Source organism: Hermetia illucens, chromosome 6 (genome assembly GCF_905115235.1).
Source record: "Hermetia illucens chromosome 6, iHerIll2.2.curated.20191125, whole genome shotgun sequence".
NCBI lineage: Eukaryota > Metazoa > Arthropoda > Insecta > Diptera > Stratiomyidae > Hermetia > Hermetia illucens.
The window spans coordinates 348,223-366,869 of NC_051854.1; the positions used below are offsets into that span (position 1 = coordinate 348,223).

General features: G+C 37.5%; 2 protein-coding genes across 2 annotated transcripts in view; one reads left to right on the forward strand and one right to left on the reverse strand.

Annotated features, from left to right (window-relative positions):
• Nucleotides 1-1,135: 1,135 nt before the first annotated feature.
• Nucleotides 1,136-18,647, reverse strand: part of LOC119660475 — an 89,469-nt gene continuing 71,957 nt past the window's right edge. The window contains exon 6 of the transcript XR_005250430.1: nt 1,136-1,545. The gene's annotated coding sequence lies outside the window, so the exon portion shown is untranslated. The remainder of the gene's footprint in view (nt 1,546-18,647) is intronic.
• LOC119660464 (tRNA (adenine(37)-N6)-methyltransferase) lies at nt 3,727-5,467 on the forward strand. The gene is made up of 5 exons (XM_038069033.1): nt 3,727-3,866; nt 3,921-4,056; nt 4,259-4,642; nt 4,706-4,775; nt 4,837-5,467. Exons 1-5 carry the CDS (start codon nt 3,796-3,798, stop codon nt 5,271-5,273), a joined length of 1,098 nt encoding a protein of 365 aa, XP_037924961.1. The 5' UTR covers nt 3,727-3,795; the 3' UTR covers nt 5,274-5,467.

Here is an 18,647-nt window from a genome sequence, read left to right on the forward strand (position 1 = left end):
CTTTCGAAGTTTTACAATAAATTTTACGCAAAATTGAAAGATAAATATCGGTTGATGGGTCTGATTTAGGTAGGTACGTCAAGAAATCCATTTGAAGCATCTCTCAAATTTCAACAATAATTTTGCGTTAGCTGAGATATATAACCCAATATCACTTTAAGCGACCCAGTACTGTATATTAGAAGAACTCTGCCCCTTGATAACTCAAAATGGGGTCTCCTCCAAGATATCTCAAGGTAAGTACCCATTAGACAGGTGCAATTATTAAAATTAGAATGTATCTGCCAGAATTGCACCAATCAAAGCTACTATCTTATCTTGTATTATTTTGGATTTTACTTACCGCACCTTGACGGAAATTCGGCTGTTCGTTGTTTGGCACAGATGTATTTCACGTTTATTAGTTTAACTTTTTAATATTTCACTTTTTGGTTGACTTAAGTCTGGGTTTAAGCGGTATTCTTGTGTAAACAGCGATTTTAAAATATTGGTTTCAAGATTCGACTATACTAAATTTACACAAGTTTCTTTGCTGGATGAATGATGTATACATAGCAGAATAGGAAAATGGCGATGCAATAAATCAGCTTTTTTACCACTGACTAATACATAAACTATACCCCGTACCATGATCAAAACATGAAAAGTGCACAATAGCAGCATTTGAAATATAAGGTTTTTTTGTTTTTTAGGATAGAAATTGTAGTATCTACTAGACGAAAGCAAGTTCAGTTCACTTTCTACGACAGATCATTTGCTCAGCAGTTAAGAAAAATTAACATATCTGGGATTCAATAGGCGTTAATGGTAAGTAAACATGGTTGCTGCAAACTCCGCACTATGCTATATATTAGTTCAAATTAACAGAATAATCGAGATGGACAACTGCTACAATATTTCAAATGCAGGATACCTTTCGTAGATATAAATATTTATAAAATTAAATGTCTGCTTCAGCCCTCAAATTTAAGTCCAATAAAGTATCATTTTTAGGAAAAATTATATCGCAGGATGCAAATATTCTGAAAAACCACCGAGTTAATGAATACGTTTAAAGCTGAAAGTCATTGTGCAGTAGTGATTGCTGCTAAGGACTATGATACTAGATATTAGTTTCTTATTAATTTCTACAAATCAATCTTGTTTATAATTTACCCCCTATTTTGAAAAAAAAAATTGTATGCTTTTACTTATAGAAAAAATTTTTTAAAACTTAACCTTTTTTTCAGTGCGTATGAAAGAGAATAAAAAATTGGATATATTATCGGTTTATTTTTTCGTCCCTATTGTTATTCCGAAATAATTCTTCTACAAGTGATATATATAAGAGATCGACCCAATAAGATAACAGTTATCACATTTTTTTTAATAGTCCTTTCAAAAACTTCCGGAGTTACTGATTAGTATACACATTCTACAAAACAATATATTTGCAAAGCAACCAACTTTTGGTACCCGACAAATGGAAATACGGCGTTAAATAGGTTTTATTATAGGGATTATGATTATGTACACATTCCACTGCACTAGTTCACTCCGGATTTTCTGTAGAGAAAAAAAAATATAACATTAGTTTAGAAATAGATTAAAATAGGATACAGAATAACGTTAATACCAGGAATACAGTTTTTCAGTAAATAAAAAAATCAAAAAATCTCTGCGTTCTCAAATGATAGAACCATAATATTTTTTTCTAGTGACTCACGTTCAAATTACTTGAATTTTTTTTCGAAGTACATACATACATATACAAAAGATGATGTTGAAATTGAATGAATGATATCACGTATCGTATTCATTTATTGGCACCTACTGTTCATAAATTATATTCTCACTTGTTTCATGTCTAAACAGAGAAAACAAAATAAAAACAAAAATTTTAATATTCAGCCTCTTGGGAAGACTTTTTTCTAATAGCAGCAAATCGTGGCAACTCAGAGACTACGCACCAGCGATGTATTGCAAAATTCTGACCCAATATTTTTTGCGAAGGATTAGAGTGTAGCCGAGTCGTACCGTCTTTTAGGGATATGCTAGCGAATTACAAATAGAGATATTGGCGATAATACGAGCCTGCCGATAGTTAAAGAATGATCCGAGCCTGAAGCATAACATTGTCATCCTGCCGGCCGGACGATGAACTGGCCACGCGGGGCTTCGCTCAGTTGCTAAGTCGGCGTAGTCTGCATCCCGATGGAGATAATGAAGGGTCGAATCTTCTCGCACGACTGCCCCTGATCCCATATTATGAAAGCTCACCACTTGCCAAAGGCTCCCCTACCACAAAACCCGATCACAGCATATTCAGGGCCAGATACGTGAAAATCGGTACCTGATTACACCGGTTTATATGAGACACTAGCCTATATAAGGCCATGCCACCGGACACGGCATATTCTACATTTCGCATTGTAAAAGTTGCGCAGAGTAGGAGAGACCTTCAGACACTTCCCTTGCGATTGCCCAGCTCGCATTATCATCCTGCCGGCCAAGCCGACATTAAGACCTTAAGATCGAGCGTCTAAAATCCTTCGGAGCTAATTCCGTCGCTGAAATCACAACTGGAACTACTTGGATCTTCTTTAGTCTCCATATTGGAACGACAAATTCAGAATTTTTTCTACTGTTTTGTTACTGTACTACTACGACGAAAGGTGAATACATTATGATAAACTGAAACGAACAAAATCCTGTAGTGCGCCGGATCATGCATCAAAATCATCAGCAAAGCCAAATATCCATTTCTCGAAGCTTATGCTCTGCATTTGGTAGGATCGGCTGGGTTGGGATACTATGAACTACTAAAATCTAATGAATCTATCACTGAAGATCGATATCGACTACAATTGATAAGACTGAAACAAGCATTGATTGAAAAAAAACCTCATTAGGGATTTATGTCAGTCATTGCGCCTTTAAATGGGCTCCAGTTGGCGCAACTCAATGCGGTTTTTAACATCTACTATCAACATGGCACGGCAACAACCAGAATTCAGTGACGATGAACAACCCCTTTAATGATTTTTCGACCTCGGCGGTCGTGGCATGTCATTGGTTCGGTTCGATAAACATACTTCTCTTCCACCCTAATGGTCGAATCCTCCATGGTTGGAATCAATGGATTTATCCAAAAAGGCGTAACTTTCAAATTATGATGCTGAAATATGGAGAGAATGTCAGTAACACATGTGGAACTCTACAAAAACAAAACTCAATTTCTATCAGCAAAAATGCCACGCGGTGCAAATTCCAAGAACTCTTATTCAATGTAAACTCCCTTTTTATTCCTTCCAATCAGAGAAAGCAATTGATACTCGAAATATAGAAATTATTTCTTTCTTCTTTGTTACTCGATGTCGGATACCATTCGACTCAGCTGTAAATAAGTACCTAAGTCAAATCAGGGTAATAATCTCCAGCGAGCGAAATGCCGACCACATTGCCTCCTGAAGTGCGCTAACACACTTCAAGGCTCTGATCCAACATGGATTGTTGCGCCAACGATTATTATCATTCTTAATTACATTCGAACTTCATCAGCGAATAATGACTTCCGGTTAACGTCAAAAGTGTATAATCAATTCACGATAGGTTATCCAAAATTGTAAATACAAATCGGCGTAAACGTTTCCCAATTCATCAACCAGTCTCCATTTTCTCCCGAGATCGCACCACAATCGCTTGAATGCAAGACATATGTTTCAAGGTCATTCCCACTGTCAAAATCGTCTGACAGTGACAATTTTTATACATAAACAATTCGCATTTAAAGACCTCGGTTTTTCATCCGAAATTATGAGTGAAAATGACGTTGAATCGCTGAAAAATCAACTCGCTATTGCAAGAAATGAAATCAACAAATTGAGGTAGGCAATTCCTGAAGGAAGAAAAATCCGAATAATGAACCACTTTTCACGTAGACTTCAAGTGAAGAATCTCACATATGTGCAGCGCAAGGATGTGGAACATCTGCAGCAGATCCTCAAGAATTTCAACTGCGAAAATTGCAAGCAAACTGAGGAAAATAAGAAAAACAGCAACGATGCCAAGCTTGTTGTAAGTTTATTTGGTATAAGGTGTTCGAAGTGAATGTTGAGCTCACGTGTTAAATGGAGCAATGGGTCTTGACGGAATCCAGACACAGATTGTTTCGAAGTGATGCCGATTTGTACGTTCGGATGCTATAAGAAAACTTGAACTCAAAGAACGTCTCAGTTTATAATAAAGTACACTAATTTATGTTTCCCTAATTCTGCAGCAATCAGCAACTGACGACGCATCATGCATTCAATTGCGACCAATCGGTGTAATACGGACAGCATTCCCTGAGAAGCGAGCAGTGCCCAGACAATCAGCCGTTGCCACAACCCTTCAAGGGACCATTGAATTAAATTCCGACCACTTCACAAACCCAGAGCATTCACTTCAAGGACTCGAAGAATTTTCACACATGTGGATCATATACCATTTCCACAGGAACAATTCTCATCCTAAAGCAAAAGTCGCTCCTCCCAGACTTGGAGGCGAACGCGTTGGAGTATTCAGCACTCGATCGCCACATCGCCCTTGTCCGATTGGGCTTTCGCTGGTTGAAATTGTGAAAATCGAAGATGCCAAGATATCTTTCAGTGGCACTGATATGGTACATTTTGAAACTATTTAGCAGGAACTTCGTTTAAGAAAATATAGTTTTAATCATTGCTAGGTCGACGGAACTCCTGTTCTTGACGTTAAACCCTACATCCCATTTTATGATGCACCTGCATCATTCGAAGGTAGTGAATGGCTTAGTTCAATTGCTTTCATGCATATATTTATTTCCCTCATACTTCGCAGGCTACACAGCCACTATGGATCAACCAGCTGACTTTTACGACTCTCGGCAAGAACCAGATGGCGAAGAATCAAATATTGAACGGGCCAATGGAGCAGCTGCTCATGTACAACCTCGAAACTGCAACAAGATCCCAACCAACTCAGCTGTAAAAATACCCAACTGGATTGCAGCCAATCATCCATTAACCGTGCTTTTTAATGAAAGAGCCGAATCACAAATATCAGAATTGCAAATTGATCGTCGCGGCATTATTGATATCCTCGAGACAGATCCTCGATCAGTTTACCTTCGCACTAAGCATGGATCACAAATTTTCACATTTCAATTAAATGAGGTGACAGTTACCTGTAAATTTGATGATAAGAACTCATCGGTGACTGTCGTTCAAGTTCGAAAAACTGAAAACGTTCGCGGTGATGATGTTGCAATGAATTAGATGGAAGCTTACCGGCCTGGACTACTTTTTCCTGAAGCGTACCCGCTTGGAGATTGTCATGAGTCTATTGAGTGCTCATAGCGGCACCTTGTGATTTTAGCATAAAATTTTTACGTAAACACATGGTGTGACTATCACAGCATTAATCATTTTTATTTATGCTTTTAGTAGAGAATATACTATCATATCAATACAGAAAAGACTTTAGTTTGACAATTAGCTTAGGAAAAATTAGAAAGCCCTATGGAGGGACGACGAATGTTACATTCAATTCTCTTCATTAGACTCCTCCTTGGTACCTAATCGTAAATGTTGGAGAATTGTAATTTCTCCTAGGGATTACGAATAGGGGATGATCATTCAAATTACGAAGAATGGGATGCGGAAACCAGGAGATATTCACATGCTCCAAAGATTATAACTAAAATGACCATGAAACGAGTCAAATATATATCGAAAGCTTTATCGCCAAGAAGCAGACTATAATAATTTCCGTTCTGGATCCTCCGAAACTGATTAGCCCTCTGCGGATCATTGTGGACAAATAAATGAAGTAGATCTCCACACCAACCAATCAGGGTTGCATTTTGACACTTCTTCTTTTCATTCAGTAAGGCAATTCATGCTGCTTTGACTGCAGGAATTGAAAGAATTCGATGGACCATTTCATCTTTCCTTAAACATTTCAACTGCACTGACGATATCTGTTTGCTCCCACCGAATCAATCGCTCAAATCGCTATGGAGAGAAGGTAAGTAGAATCGCCTTTTTGCATGCGTTCCAGTATTTTCAAAACAGGATACATGGAAACACTCCTCTGATTGAATGCATTGATGGCAAAGATAGCTTCGCTTCTGCTTGGAAGAGCAGCCTGTAACCATATAAGTTACGATGGCTTGCCATATTATCCACAATAGGTGAACTTCACCGAATAATATACCATTTAAAATGGTTTTGGATGAGAAGCCAACCGCTATCATCCCTTGGTGGATCATCAAAAGGCCTACGACGATATTTTTATTTACAACACTTTCTATTTCTCTCACCCACAAAATAGAGTTGCTTTTGCCACGACGTTCACTACGATGCACAATTGGAACTTTTTTATGGTAACCGTGCTCTACGGCATCACGTTTACTTCCATTCTTAGCCATCAATAGAGGTTCCAGCTATTTACGGATTTTCCCTAACCTTGAAATTATTTCATCCTTTCTTTGTTTTCAACATTCCTCCTTGCTTAGACAACATAGGCGCAAATTTAATGGATCTTTCATCAAGAAACTACGAATAGGCAGCTCATATCTACTCTCGAGGTTTATATCATCATACCTCATTCCGGTTTTGAAACAAGAGGAATCGAACTAAAGAAAAATATCAAAAACCAAAGCTCTCAACTGATTTTTACTTTTTGTTGTGTTGGAAATCTCTATCTTCTACTGTAGCATTTCTAAAAATGTAGAGTATATCATAACCATACCAACGTGCATCCATAGCAAATTCTACTCGAATTCGAAAGACCCAATAATTTAGTAAATCAAGCAAGCGAGACTAAGTCTTCTAATCAAATCGAAATTCCGTAACTAATTCATAAAATACTGGAAATAACTTGCCAACCGATAATCCTGAAGAATAACCCAACTACAAATTCACCATATTAAGTTCTACTTGAACATTCGACATGCTAAAACTTCAAGTAAATTTTCTTCCGGCAATTTTACACATAAATTTTGCAGAGTTAGAAAGCGGAATGTTACTTTCATTAGATTAAAGCGGCTCAGAAAAGTCAATTGATAAAACGTTGTCGCAAACACCTTCTAGCAATAATGAATAAATATAGCTATAAGTGTCAGCCTCCATATAGAAAAGGTTCTTATGTTCTCTTGTTAGTGCCCATTATGTTGAAAACGTTGAATTTTCCTCCTTCCATACCGCCTTCTGCTGAAGGAATGGTCTGACTATTGCTTTTGCCTTCACGATCAAATGAACTACAAAATTCTTTAAAAAATACACTAAAGGGTTCCATAGAACACTGAAAATTTTAAACAAATTTGTTTGAAATAAGTAATTCAAACACTACAGGATCTATCAGAATTAATTATAGTAGACATAGATACGATTATGTATAAATGAACTAAAGTACTTTATGAGCTTTTCAAAATCGTTAGCCAGTTTTATTCATATTGCTGTATTGAATGAATGGGTATACAAATTTTATAGTATATGTACACCTCGCTAGAAGCAACCGCATGAAGTTGTTAACATTCTGCGGGAGGAGGTGGTCTGAATTCCGAAATAACCAAAGCAAGATCTGATCTTCTAACTCTGCCAACCTCCGATGGACGTCATTCCAATGATGTACCACTAGTGGGCGGAAATCGTACGTGCGTTAATTTTTATCCGACAACGACGTTAATAACAGGAACATCGGTGCAAAGTGTTGCCTTTAATCGCACAACATAAATCAGATCAATGCCTGGGTACATAACTTACAAAGACCATAATTACAGGACAGAAATATCGGACTTATACTCGCGTTAAAAAGAATTACAATTGCAATATCGGTGCTTTGATAAACCCGATTCTCTTGCCGGCATGAAAAGATTTATGATACACTGCAGTGGAATTACGGCGGGAGGAGGCGGACATTAGTATTCAAGTTCAAGGATCAGTAATTGAAAAGATTCCAATTGAATCTTACGTTAACTCTGCACAATTTGCTTCGATGCGGTTGGTAAATTCAGGTTAAAATTGGATTCATTTGATCATTCACAGAGAGAAGCTACACTTGGGAGTACTGAGATTCAATTTGTAATATATATGTATATATAGATTTATAAGGCGATTTGATAATAAATTGACTAATATGAAATTTTCAAATGTACTGCAGTTCAATTTTGGGAAAATATATAAATATGAAGTCTCATGAAAATAAGTCGTAGTTGGTTTATAAGATTGACAGGTCATAGCCAACCTCCGAACTTCCAGATCGTAAGAAACTTGGCTTCCTTGACCACTTCAAACTCAGTGAGGCTAGGCAGAAGTAGAGCAATTGGCAGAATGCAAATAATTTTCAATAATTTTATCATTAATGGTTTTGCTTAAATGCATTCTGGTTGTAATAAATGATGACCTTATTGCCTTGTAGTTCCTTTAGTTTGGTTTCACAGGAAAGCGAGACGAATAGCATATATTATACCAAGACAACTGTTTGTGTTAAAATTTGGATATTGATTTAGTTAGAACGCACTGACATAAAAAATGAAGGCATTACGTGATGAAATGTACAGAACCTGTCTAGTTGATTTTTTTTTAACCTGCGTGTGGACCAATAATTCTGACTCCGAAATCCAGTGATATTACACTATTTTGAACTTACAAGCGAAACAACACAGAAATTTCACACATATTTTACTATTTATAAAAAGTAAAGCCAACGCTTGATACTTATTCACCAAATGCAGTCCAAACGACCAATCGTTCATTTCACCTGCCTTCTGTTTGAGATGTATCTGAAACAAATAATGCCGAACAACTTTATATCTACAGCGGGCGCCGAATGAAATAAACATAAAATCCAATTTACCCCAAAAAGAAAATCATGAAATCTAAAACGTACGAAAAATCAAAACGGAAATAAACTTGAAAGAACAGAATGTTGAAGCGCAAATGAAAACTTTTGGAATAGTAGACGTGTCGGACTCCCTCAAACGCACGAACATGTGCATCCAAATTCTATTCACCCCGATTTTGTGGATACTATACTGAGGGATTTAAAGTTGAGTTATTAAGAGCATAAAATATTTCGAAATTATGTAATATGGTCTATCCAATTTGGCACTTGATTATTCTAATCAATCATTGTTGTTTATGGTTGCTGCAACAATGTTTCAAGAAACTGTATCGTAATTTCTGGTGTTGATTGATTTTCTCCCTTTTATTTTCATATTTGTGAAAAAATGTGTGTGAAAACTTAAGAAATTATTTATGAAAAATAAAGAACCAATAAATACCGAGATGGATAACTTTAGTCTGAATGGCTGAAGGTCATCGCAGTGTCTCGATAGAAACGCAAGATCCGGTACCGATAACCGACGAGAGTTGTCTGATTTAGTAACTGGAACGGGATCTGGATAGCATATTGTTGCAACCGCTAATGAGAGTTGGTTCGATGTTTAGGCGCTACGATGAACATCGCGGCTCCAAGCAATACAGTTGTTTCACCAGAATTTCTGGTGACTATTTCAGCCGATTCGCTTTTGCTACCGAAATTACAACGGTGGGACAAGATTTGCCAAGCGTTTCTCGCGATACGCGCTCGTGATTGTGAAGTAGGTTGCAGACCAGTATCGCTTTATCACCTACAGCGATACAGGTAAACGTGAAAGCTAATGGCCAAGAGTCGATGGAAGCAGAAATGGCGCCATCAATACCGCGCTGCACTGTGGCCAAAGGTTCAATACCCGTCGCAAGGCACTTCTTCTCAATCGACGTTAAGGTTCAAGACGCATTCCAAAAAAAGTACATAGAATAGATTTACTGCAAAGACCAGTCATTCTTGGCTACTAAGCATTTCCAGCAACTCCAAACCACAAATCAATGGTGAACTACGGTAACTTGTGTATTATAGTGCAGTTGTGGCTGTTAGGCTGCACGGGCAGAAGATATGCTGCGTGCTATTCGATTCAGTGGCCGAAGAAATCCCCCATGGAAAATCTAGTAACCGAAGAAATCTGTCATAGCGTGGCTCATTGACTTAGGACATTGCTAGAGTGCTACCAGGCCAGTGAGAAATAAAGTACTGATGGTTTACCGAAACTGTGCCATCTCCAGTGAAATACCTGTAGTTGAAATTCTGGACTCAAACAGAAACTTTCTATCATCTGCCGACAGTTCTGACGATATGACAAAAGTCATTCCAAAGTGGTTCAAAATGCAGGAGCTAGCCGAGCATTTTCAGATCACTGATGGCGGAAAAAAAGGATATTATGGTGAACTTTGCGGACTATCTGCCTGGCATGCTGAATATGTTAAATGTATTACCGCTGAAGACACCCGCCAAACCGCTATGCCGGCATGAATTATGCCCAAATTCCGAACGCATCATCTAAATTTAAAGGGAGAGTAGATTTACCGTGCTCATCACATTGGAGGCAATGGCGTGGTTGACTTTGCAGCACAACGTCATCGCCAAGTTCATTCGCTAGTCGTCACTTTCCAATGTGCACTCCATCACCCTAATATCGAAACATTTGTTCCAATAAGGAATTACAAGTCAACAAATATAAAGATATTCAATGACAAGAAATTCGAAGTGCAGTGGAAACACCATAAACCAATAAATGTAAAGAAAAAATTTGCGATATATGGGATGCATATCTGTTTAAACATCTCATCCCATCAATATACATACATATAAAATAAGATAAATGTGGATTGAAACGTATTTTAAAGATAGGATATAAACAAACGGCAGAGAAGAAAAGTAATTTCCATTGAGACTTTATAGCGAGCACACGTCGGGAAAATAAAAAAAAATATTCAATTTAGAGTTTTTTCACTTTCGTTTTATAAAGGTACGCGGTTTTTACAGAAAGGGACAGGTAACTTAATGGCAAGTGACTGTTTGTAACTGACTCCACTTAACTTGAAAGATGGGGGATGAAGTCGAATCAGAAGCGGATCGATGTCTGGAAGTGTCTGGCCTAGAGAAGGGTGTGTCCGGATAGTTTAGGGGTTAGAGCACAAGGCTGTCTTATGGAAAATCGCGATTCAAATGGTGCCAGTGGGATTTGACGTCGGATACCAGCCGACTCAGCTGTGAATGAGTATCTGAGTCAAATAAGTCAAGGGTAATAATCTCGAGCCAGTGCAATGCTGACCACATTGCCTCCTATAGGATACTACAATCATTTAGTGTACCGTTGCGGTCTTGAATGAAGTGCTCTAATACACTTTAAGCCCCTGATCCAATTTGATTGTTGCGCCAACGATTACTATTATTACGAGGAAGGGTAGATGAGGTATATATAATAGTATCACAAAAGTGATATCACCCAGTACGATCCGAACATTACTAAACGATTTCACCGCCGCATTACCAAAAGTAATAATACATTACTTACTAAGATGATGTTTCGCCCACTTCTAGTCTGGCAGCCGTTCGTCAATCATCATTTGTCGAACGGGTAGAGATGGATCAGTACAGAATATGTGGTTCGACATTAGAAACGTTGGACCATCCCATTTTTGGTTGGCGGCGTTGCAATACGTACAAATGACCAGACATAATACTGGAAGCTAAAATCAAAAAAAAAACTCAATGTCTCGAAAGGATAGCTGTAGTTTACATAAAATTATCAGCTAGAGGTACTGTATCTAAATTCTTCACGGCTTCCATAGATATACTGGAACTTTCGTATAGCCTGATTCAAACGATGTAGAAGTACTTCTTTCTGCAAACGTTGCCGATATTGCGGGGAGATAACCACCAAGCCCTTTTATTTTTTTTAAGTAGATAGCATTGTCTGAGCCTAGCTACTTGGAATTTAATGTTACTATCCGGCATCAGCTGAAATAATGATAACAATGAATTCGAAAGCACATCTGACCGAGTTAGAGAGATTACGAGACTCTACTCCACCAGTCCTGTCTACCACACTTCTTTAAAAACTTTTCCATTTATATATTTTTAAAACAGCTCCAAATTCAACATGAAAAGAGAACAAACAATTTGGTAATTTAACGACTATAATCCCTGACCCCATATAACCACTCAGTAATTTGCTATTTTATGTGGACCTGATATCTCCAATATTGATTTGAACCAATCAGCTAACCCCCGTTAACTAGATTCCGTGAAGCTAAAGAAATCCCCATCTAAAAAAAAGAACTACATATTACTACCTCATTACCGCCTTCATTGATATATGTAAAAATATACTCATCTGGAAAGATGAGAAAGATCTCTTAATCAAATCAGATACCGATTGTGATTCCTAGCTATCAAACACCGCTCGTAGGCCACTGATATGTTTATATGCCAGCTTCTTGAGATTTGATTGATGAATCCTGCCATTAAGAGTCGATTCTGGACATGCCTGGAAAGTTAATGAATCTACCTTTTCAGATCCAACTGCAGTTTTAACCCTATATCCGAGACCCAGCACAATTTTTCCAATTAGAAAGATTCAAATTATCATCAGCAGATATCGAACTGATTAATAAACAGCAAATCTATTTCCGTAATCAATCTCTACTTACGATACTTAGCAATATAACGCTTGTATCGCACTTTCCATTTCCGAAACATCGTTACTTTGTTCTATCAGACAATGATTCTCACAATTCGCTGAAGTTAAATTCAGTACGGGTTAAATTTCTATATTCATCATGTAATAAATAAAATAAATGCACAACGATTTAAACAAACTAGGGAATGGAGATGGTGCCGGCAACAGGCAGCTGTCAGGAGTATGAAGTATATATTCGCCCATATATTAGTCCAACAAAGTCCGTCCAGTATGGCAACTTTGTGAAATATCACGAACAAATGCTGTTAGTGGCATGTTTATGATGGTGCGAACATCATTATTGGAATAAGGCATGAACATGGACACACACTGATGATAACTATAATTGGTCAAAAGTTATTTAAGACTTTCGCCTATTCAATCATTAGGCGCCTCCAGGCTTATGGTAACTGATTACAAATTCCTATCATGCATTCTACATTAAAGTTTTGCAAACTAGGAGCAGTTCCATAGTAACGATTTTGCACATTTTTAATGTTTCTTTAAGTAATTTCAATGTAGAAGATGAAGGTGTTTATAGGCGGATGCACAACCTAGCTATCGAGAATTGGTATTTGAAAATAAATGAGCAAACTCAACGCAAAAGTTACGGTCAATTCATTAATGCTGAATTTCTTAAATCTGATTTACAGCACCAGAAATATACGATCTATTTTGTAACGATGTCTCAAAGTATCGAAATGAATAGGCAACAAGGAAATAATGCTGCAGCAGGTAATACAGATTTGGCTTAATAATGATTTACAATCCGCGAGAAAATTCGTATCGGTTCGTTACTTTCCTTATAAGCTATAAGGAGGAGGAATATCGATTTGAATAATCCGTCTTGGCATCATAAATCATGTCCAATATAATCAGTAGAAAAGTCCTGACCATAAACTTAATGATACTGTATCAGATGCCCAGAAATAGTTTGAATAGACAGCCGAATGACAATGTACACATGCTTAAGAATATTTAAGATTGATTTTTTTTTAATAAATCTGCCTTGATGTAGTTAAATGGTCCAATACAAATGAGTTTCCGTCCAGTTTTTACAACGTGCCACACATTTCACCACAGTTGCATCGCTGCTCATACATATATAACAGTTAAATTGAACAATCTGGAATTTCGACCCAGAATTGTGTTATAAACGTCTAACATTCAAAACTGCAGTTGGACGGAAGAAATTCATATGCTCCATAATTCCGAGCTCATGTCTGCCAGTTTATCTCGTGGAATTGACATGTTTATCTAAACTACTGCTTCTGGAGGTGTAACTTTGCTTATATCTCGTAAACGATGTTAGTATGAACCACACGGAAGTGAAATGAAATGATTTCGATATCTGATACGTATACTACTGAATAGTTTACTGTGATGTTCGCAATGCATAGTCAAATTTTGGTTGACAGAGATCCATATATTGAACAATTCTTACAGAATCATTCGCACTGCCTGATTATAGTGAAATATTTGAAAGCATTCAAACCTTTCAAAATAATCACTTTCGATGAAGAAAAGGGAACAAAATCTTATCAAGATTAGAGATTTCATGCAGACACCGTTAACGAGCCATCGTTTAACCGGTATCACTTAATTAAAAGAAGTGGACACCAGACTTATGGGTAAACGACTTTTGAACAGCAGGCATCGTTGTAAATCATGTTAAAAACAGAAACGATGTTAATGTCTAAAGTGTATTTAAGCTGTTCTTATGACTTTTATTTTTTCCATGGTATTATGTAAGAATCAATAAAACAATACCTTACTATATTTTCAATTAATATTGATGTATCTCACGGAATGGAAATCTTAACGCTTTTAAACAAGACGAAAACTGATTCAATAGATAAGTTGTAGTGTTGGTAAAATTTACAATATAACAACTTGCGGTGCAAATCGTTTCAAGAAATGTACTATACTTGAAAAGTTTCTTTAGCTTGATTGTTTTCAAAGAAAAAATGCGTGTGGTAGTTATAACTCCTTTCAGTAATTCGCGATAATCAGGTTTATTCGTATTTATGCAACTACCGATCTCGAATTGCTATTTATTAAGCATACCATTACTCCCAGATTTTACAGAAATAACAAGAATACGATTCAGTGAATATCGTCGTATAGTCTCTAGCAACATATTAATTTTAACATTGCTTATACGAAACACTAATGGAATATGCATAAAAATATCGTTCGATTCAAGCCACATGTATAGGGTCATAGCTTGAAGTGAAATTCACTATAAGCAACCAAATGGAATAACAAAAATGCAATTACACTCAGCTGGCAGCGGCTATCTTCGACTGCGTTTAATTCACGGCAATACAATATTAAATTGTAAGATAGTTAAGTTCAGTGATGCTTAAGCTAGACTAAAGGAGTACATGCATATACGAAGCCATGTATATAGGGCTTCATTGTTCGTACAAAGGCAGTACATACGAAGACAGCGATTATTTGATTAAACATAATTAGAACTCCGAAAAGATAAAAACGCCACCAAATATAGCCCATATATATTTGTAACTAAGATTTTATTTATTCTAATTGTAAACCACTGAAATATACCATGCAAATATAAGTATCCGATTGCAGCCAATTCTATGGGAACCTGTAATTCTACCATTCGATATCTGTCCTATAATTTCCGAAACAAGTCCTACAGTTGTTATGATTGCATGCGTTCTGGCTATAAATTTTATAATTTACTGAATATAAGCATATGTGGATTATCTTACACCAAGTTAATAGGTGGTCTTCCTAGGTAGTGCATCGTGCGAAAGTGCATCGAATTTTAAGTGACAAAATGCGAATAAATAATTGCATTCATGCATTCGCTGTATATTCACTCAATGGAGATATACTATACTAGATACAAGTTTTTTATCTACTTATGTATGTATATGATTTGAGATGTGTTGAGTTTAAGCATGGAATACTAAACAACGTGATATCGTCAGGTTTTGATAATCAACTCGGATAATTCGAACTTTCCCCTACGTTTCCAGTTTTTTTAACTGTAAAAACCTGGTAATCGTTTGGTATATAAATTAGCGATATTCTACTGAATCTCAAATCTATAATATTCAAAAATCAAATTTTATCCGACGTTAATAAATAAAATAAATAACGGTTTAAAAAAAACTGAGCTATGTTTTCAATTCTCATTAAAACACATTTCTAAAATATCTTATTTACAATAAAAGTATATATTATAATATATTATTTTCATAAATAATGGTGTCACTCAGGGTTTAAAGCGCTATACTGTCGTAGTAGAAAATTGCGTTTCAAATCCCACTGGTGCTAGAGGGATCTGTATCGTGATTGAATGTCGGAATACCAGTCGACTCAAGTGTGAATGAGTATCTGAGTTAAATCAACGTAATAGTAACGGGCGAGCGCAATGCTGACCGGATTGCCTGCTACAGTGCATTGTTGTCCTTTAGCGTATCATTACGGTCTTGAATGAAGCACACCCTTCAAGGCCATGAACCAATTGGATTATCGCGCCAATGAATATTATTATAAATAAAAATCGGTGACAAAAATTACCGACACCCAATGGACAATATGTATGTACATGCTTTAAGTATTTTCCATACCACCATAGATTAACCCTCCCAAAAATGTTAAGAATTATTTTGCTGTGTTATCTATACTTGAACTACTTTCAAACTATCATTTGGAGGCTTATGATTAAGATTTAAGATAACGCCTTATTTGTCCATACCATACTGGTCCTAAACCAAGGTAAAGGAGAAAGGTTTTAAGTAATGTGTAAGTAGTTATAACTTTAAATTTATTAAATGAATTCAGAAAAGAGATAAAAAAAATATAGGAACCATGACATGCTGAACAGGAAAACACGTTGAAGGCCATTAACAAAAAATGATCGAGTCATCGTATATACCTCAGAAGAATGCTAGGGCGTCCATTATAGACGGCGTAGCAGGACAGCTGCCGGTTCGAGAAATGTACTCTGTTTCTGGTGGGGAGAAAACAACCTGGTTCTCGCCATGACTTAATTTTCGATGGATTGACTTATGGCAGAATCATGAAGTACTCATCGTATAGGGTACGTCTAACCACTCCTCCTCCGCTCCATGCAAATTATGTTTTCTTAGAATCTCACAAAAAAACTGATCTCAACCAATCGCCAACATGAAATTATGGAATTATGTACTGCTAAAACTGAAGAAAAGTTTCTGATTACTGACATCTAGGAAACCAATACAATCACTGGCAATCAGTGGCAGCAACTTTAAGCATTTAGTTTGTCAAATCATTCACTTTATTATGATACTGACATGCAAAGTCTTAGAATGCAATAAATTTGCACAAAATTACAAATTTAACTCATAATAACTCTGTTAGTAATAGTACCACTTCCACCATTCTTGGCAGTATCATGACTATAGCGCATAGCCTATATTACTACAATAGCTGATGATTCTAGGATAACGTTGAGGGTTTTCCAGTCAATTTCTAGAAAATATACTTATAATAAATATAGATTGACCGAGGCAGACTTCTACAAGTGCCTAGGAATTCTGCAAGGAACCCATGCTCGAGTTGGTGATCTGAAGGATGCTCTGCTGTCTGAATTCCTGCGACGTGTAAAATTGGTGCTGAAATCACATCTCTCGGGGAAGAATAAAATAAGCGCATTGAATGTATTCGCTATCCCTTCACTGGCTTATGCATTCGCAATATTGCTGTGAACGAAGACCGATCTGGAAAACGTCCAGCGGCGGATGTTCAAATTCCGAATGCACCATCCAAACTCTGCCGGAGAGCGGATGAGCCTGCCTCGTGACATCGGAGGCAGGGGCGTGGATGACGTGGCGGCACAGCATCATCGCCAAGTCGACTCGCTACGCGCTTATTTTTAGAGCAAAGAGCAGGCGAGTTCCGTGCATGCAGCTGTCTGTAAGACAGACTGTGGGCTGACTCCACTTAACTCGAAGGATCAATCTTTCAATCCTCTGAGTGGTGTGAAGTCGGACCAAAAGCGGATCGGAAGTCGAAGGCAATGCACGGTAAACAGGTGAATTGTCTTCGGCAGCCATTTGTCGAACAGATGGCTGTGTGTTGGGAAACTCTTTGAAGGGATTCATGTGTGCTATTCAGGACGACGTGGTCGCCACCCGCGTTTATAAAAAGCTCATAATGAAAGAGCGGGTGAAGAATGACCAGTGCAGAATGTGTGGTTCGGTGTTAGAGACGTGGGACCATCTCATTTCTGGCTCCACTGTAATGACACCGGTGCAATACACGAACAGACATAATGCTGTATGTAAGGTGATGTAAGGGCTGACCACAGGAACATATCGGGTTTAGCGATAAGAGTCTCAAACAGTACTTGATAGTTATGCTTACAGCATGTATTGGGACCGGCAAGTTGTAACTTATCGCCACATTCCACACAACAAGCCTGACGTGTTGTTAGTTGAAAAGATGAGTCATTCTACGTATATTATTGATGTTACTACTGTTGGAAATACATGGAGAAGAAGGTGAACCCTGAGCCGCTTGCTCGGGAAATCAAAGAAATTTGGCGTTTCGAGCAGGTGGTTGTAATTTCCATAATATTGTCAGCTACAGGTATTGTACCTAAATCCCTCACGGCTTCTCTTGATGTCCTGGAATTCTCAGACAGTCTGATTCAAACCATGCAGAAGTTCACCATTCTGCTTACGTGCTCGATGTTGCGGGGAGTTCTCGACGGATTCTCCCACTAACCTACTACCGGCCACCACCAAGAGCGCACATTTATTTTTTAAGTAGCTAGGATCGTCCGAGCCTAAATGCTTGATGCTTAGTGCTAATATTAGGTTTACCGCATTTTAATGCATAATTGTGACAACTCGAAAATCAATATGGTAATATACTATTATTATCGTCGAGCAGAGAAGCGTGTAAGCTCAAAACGAGGAGCCCATGGACCAGAGAAATGAGAGGCGATTTATTTCCAATTGGTCCGGCCCACCATCAAGTGGATAGCGGATTCAGGGCTCCCTCCATTCCAAACAAGAAACACAAAGGATGTTTTTTTACTCCATTAGTGGCTCATATGAAA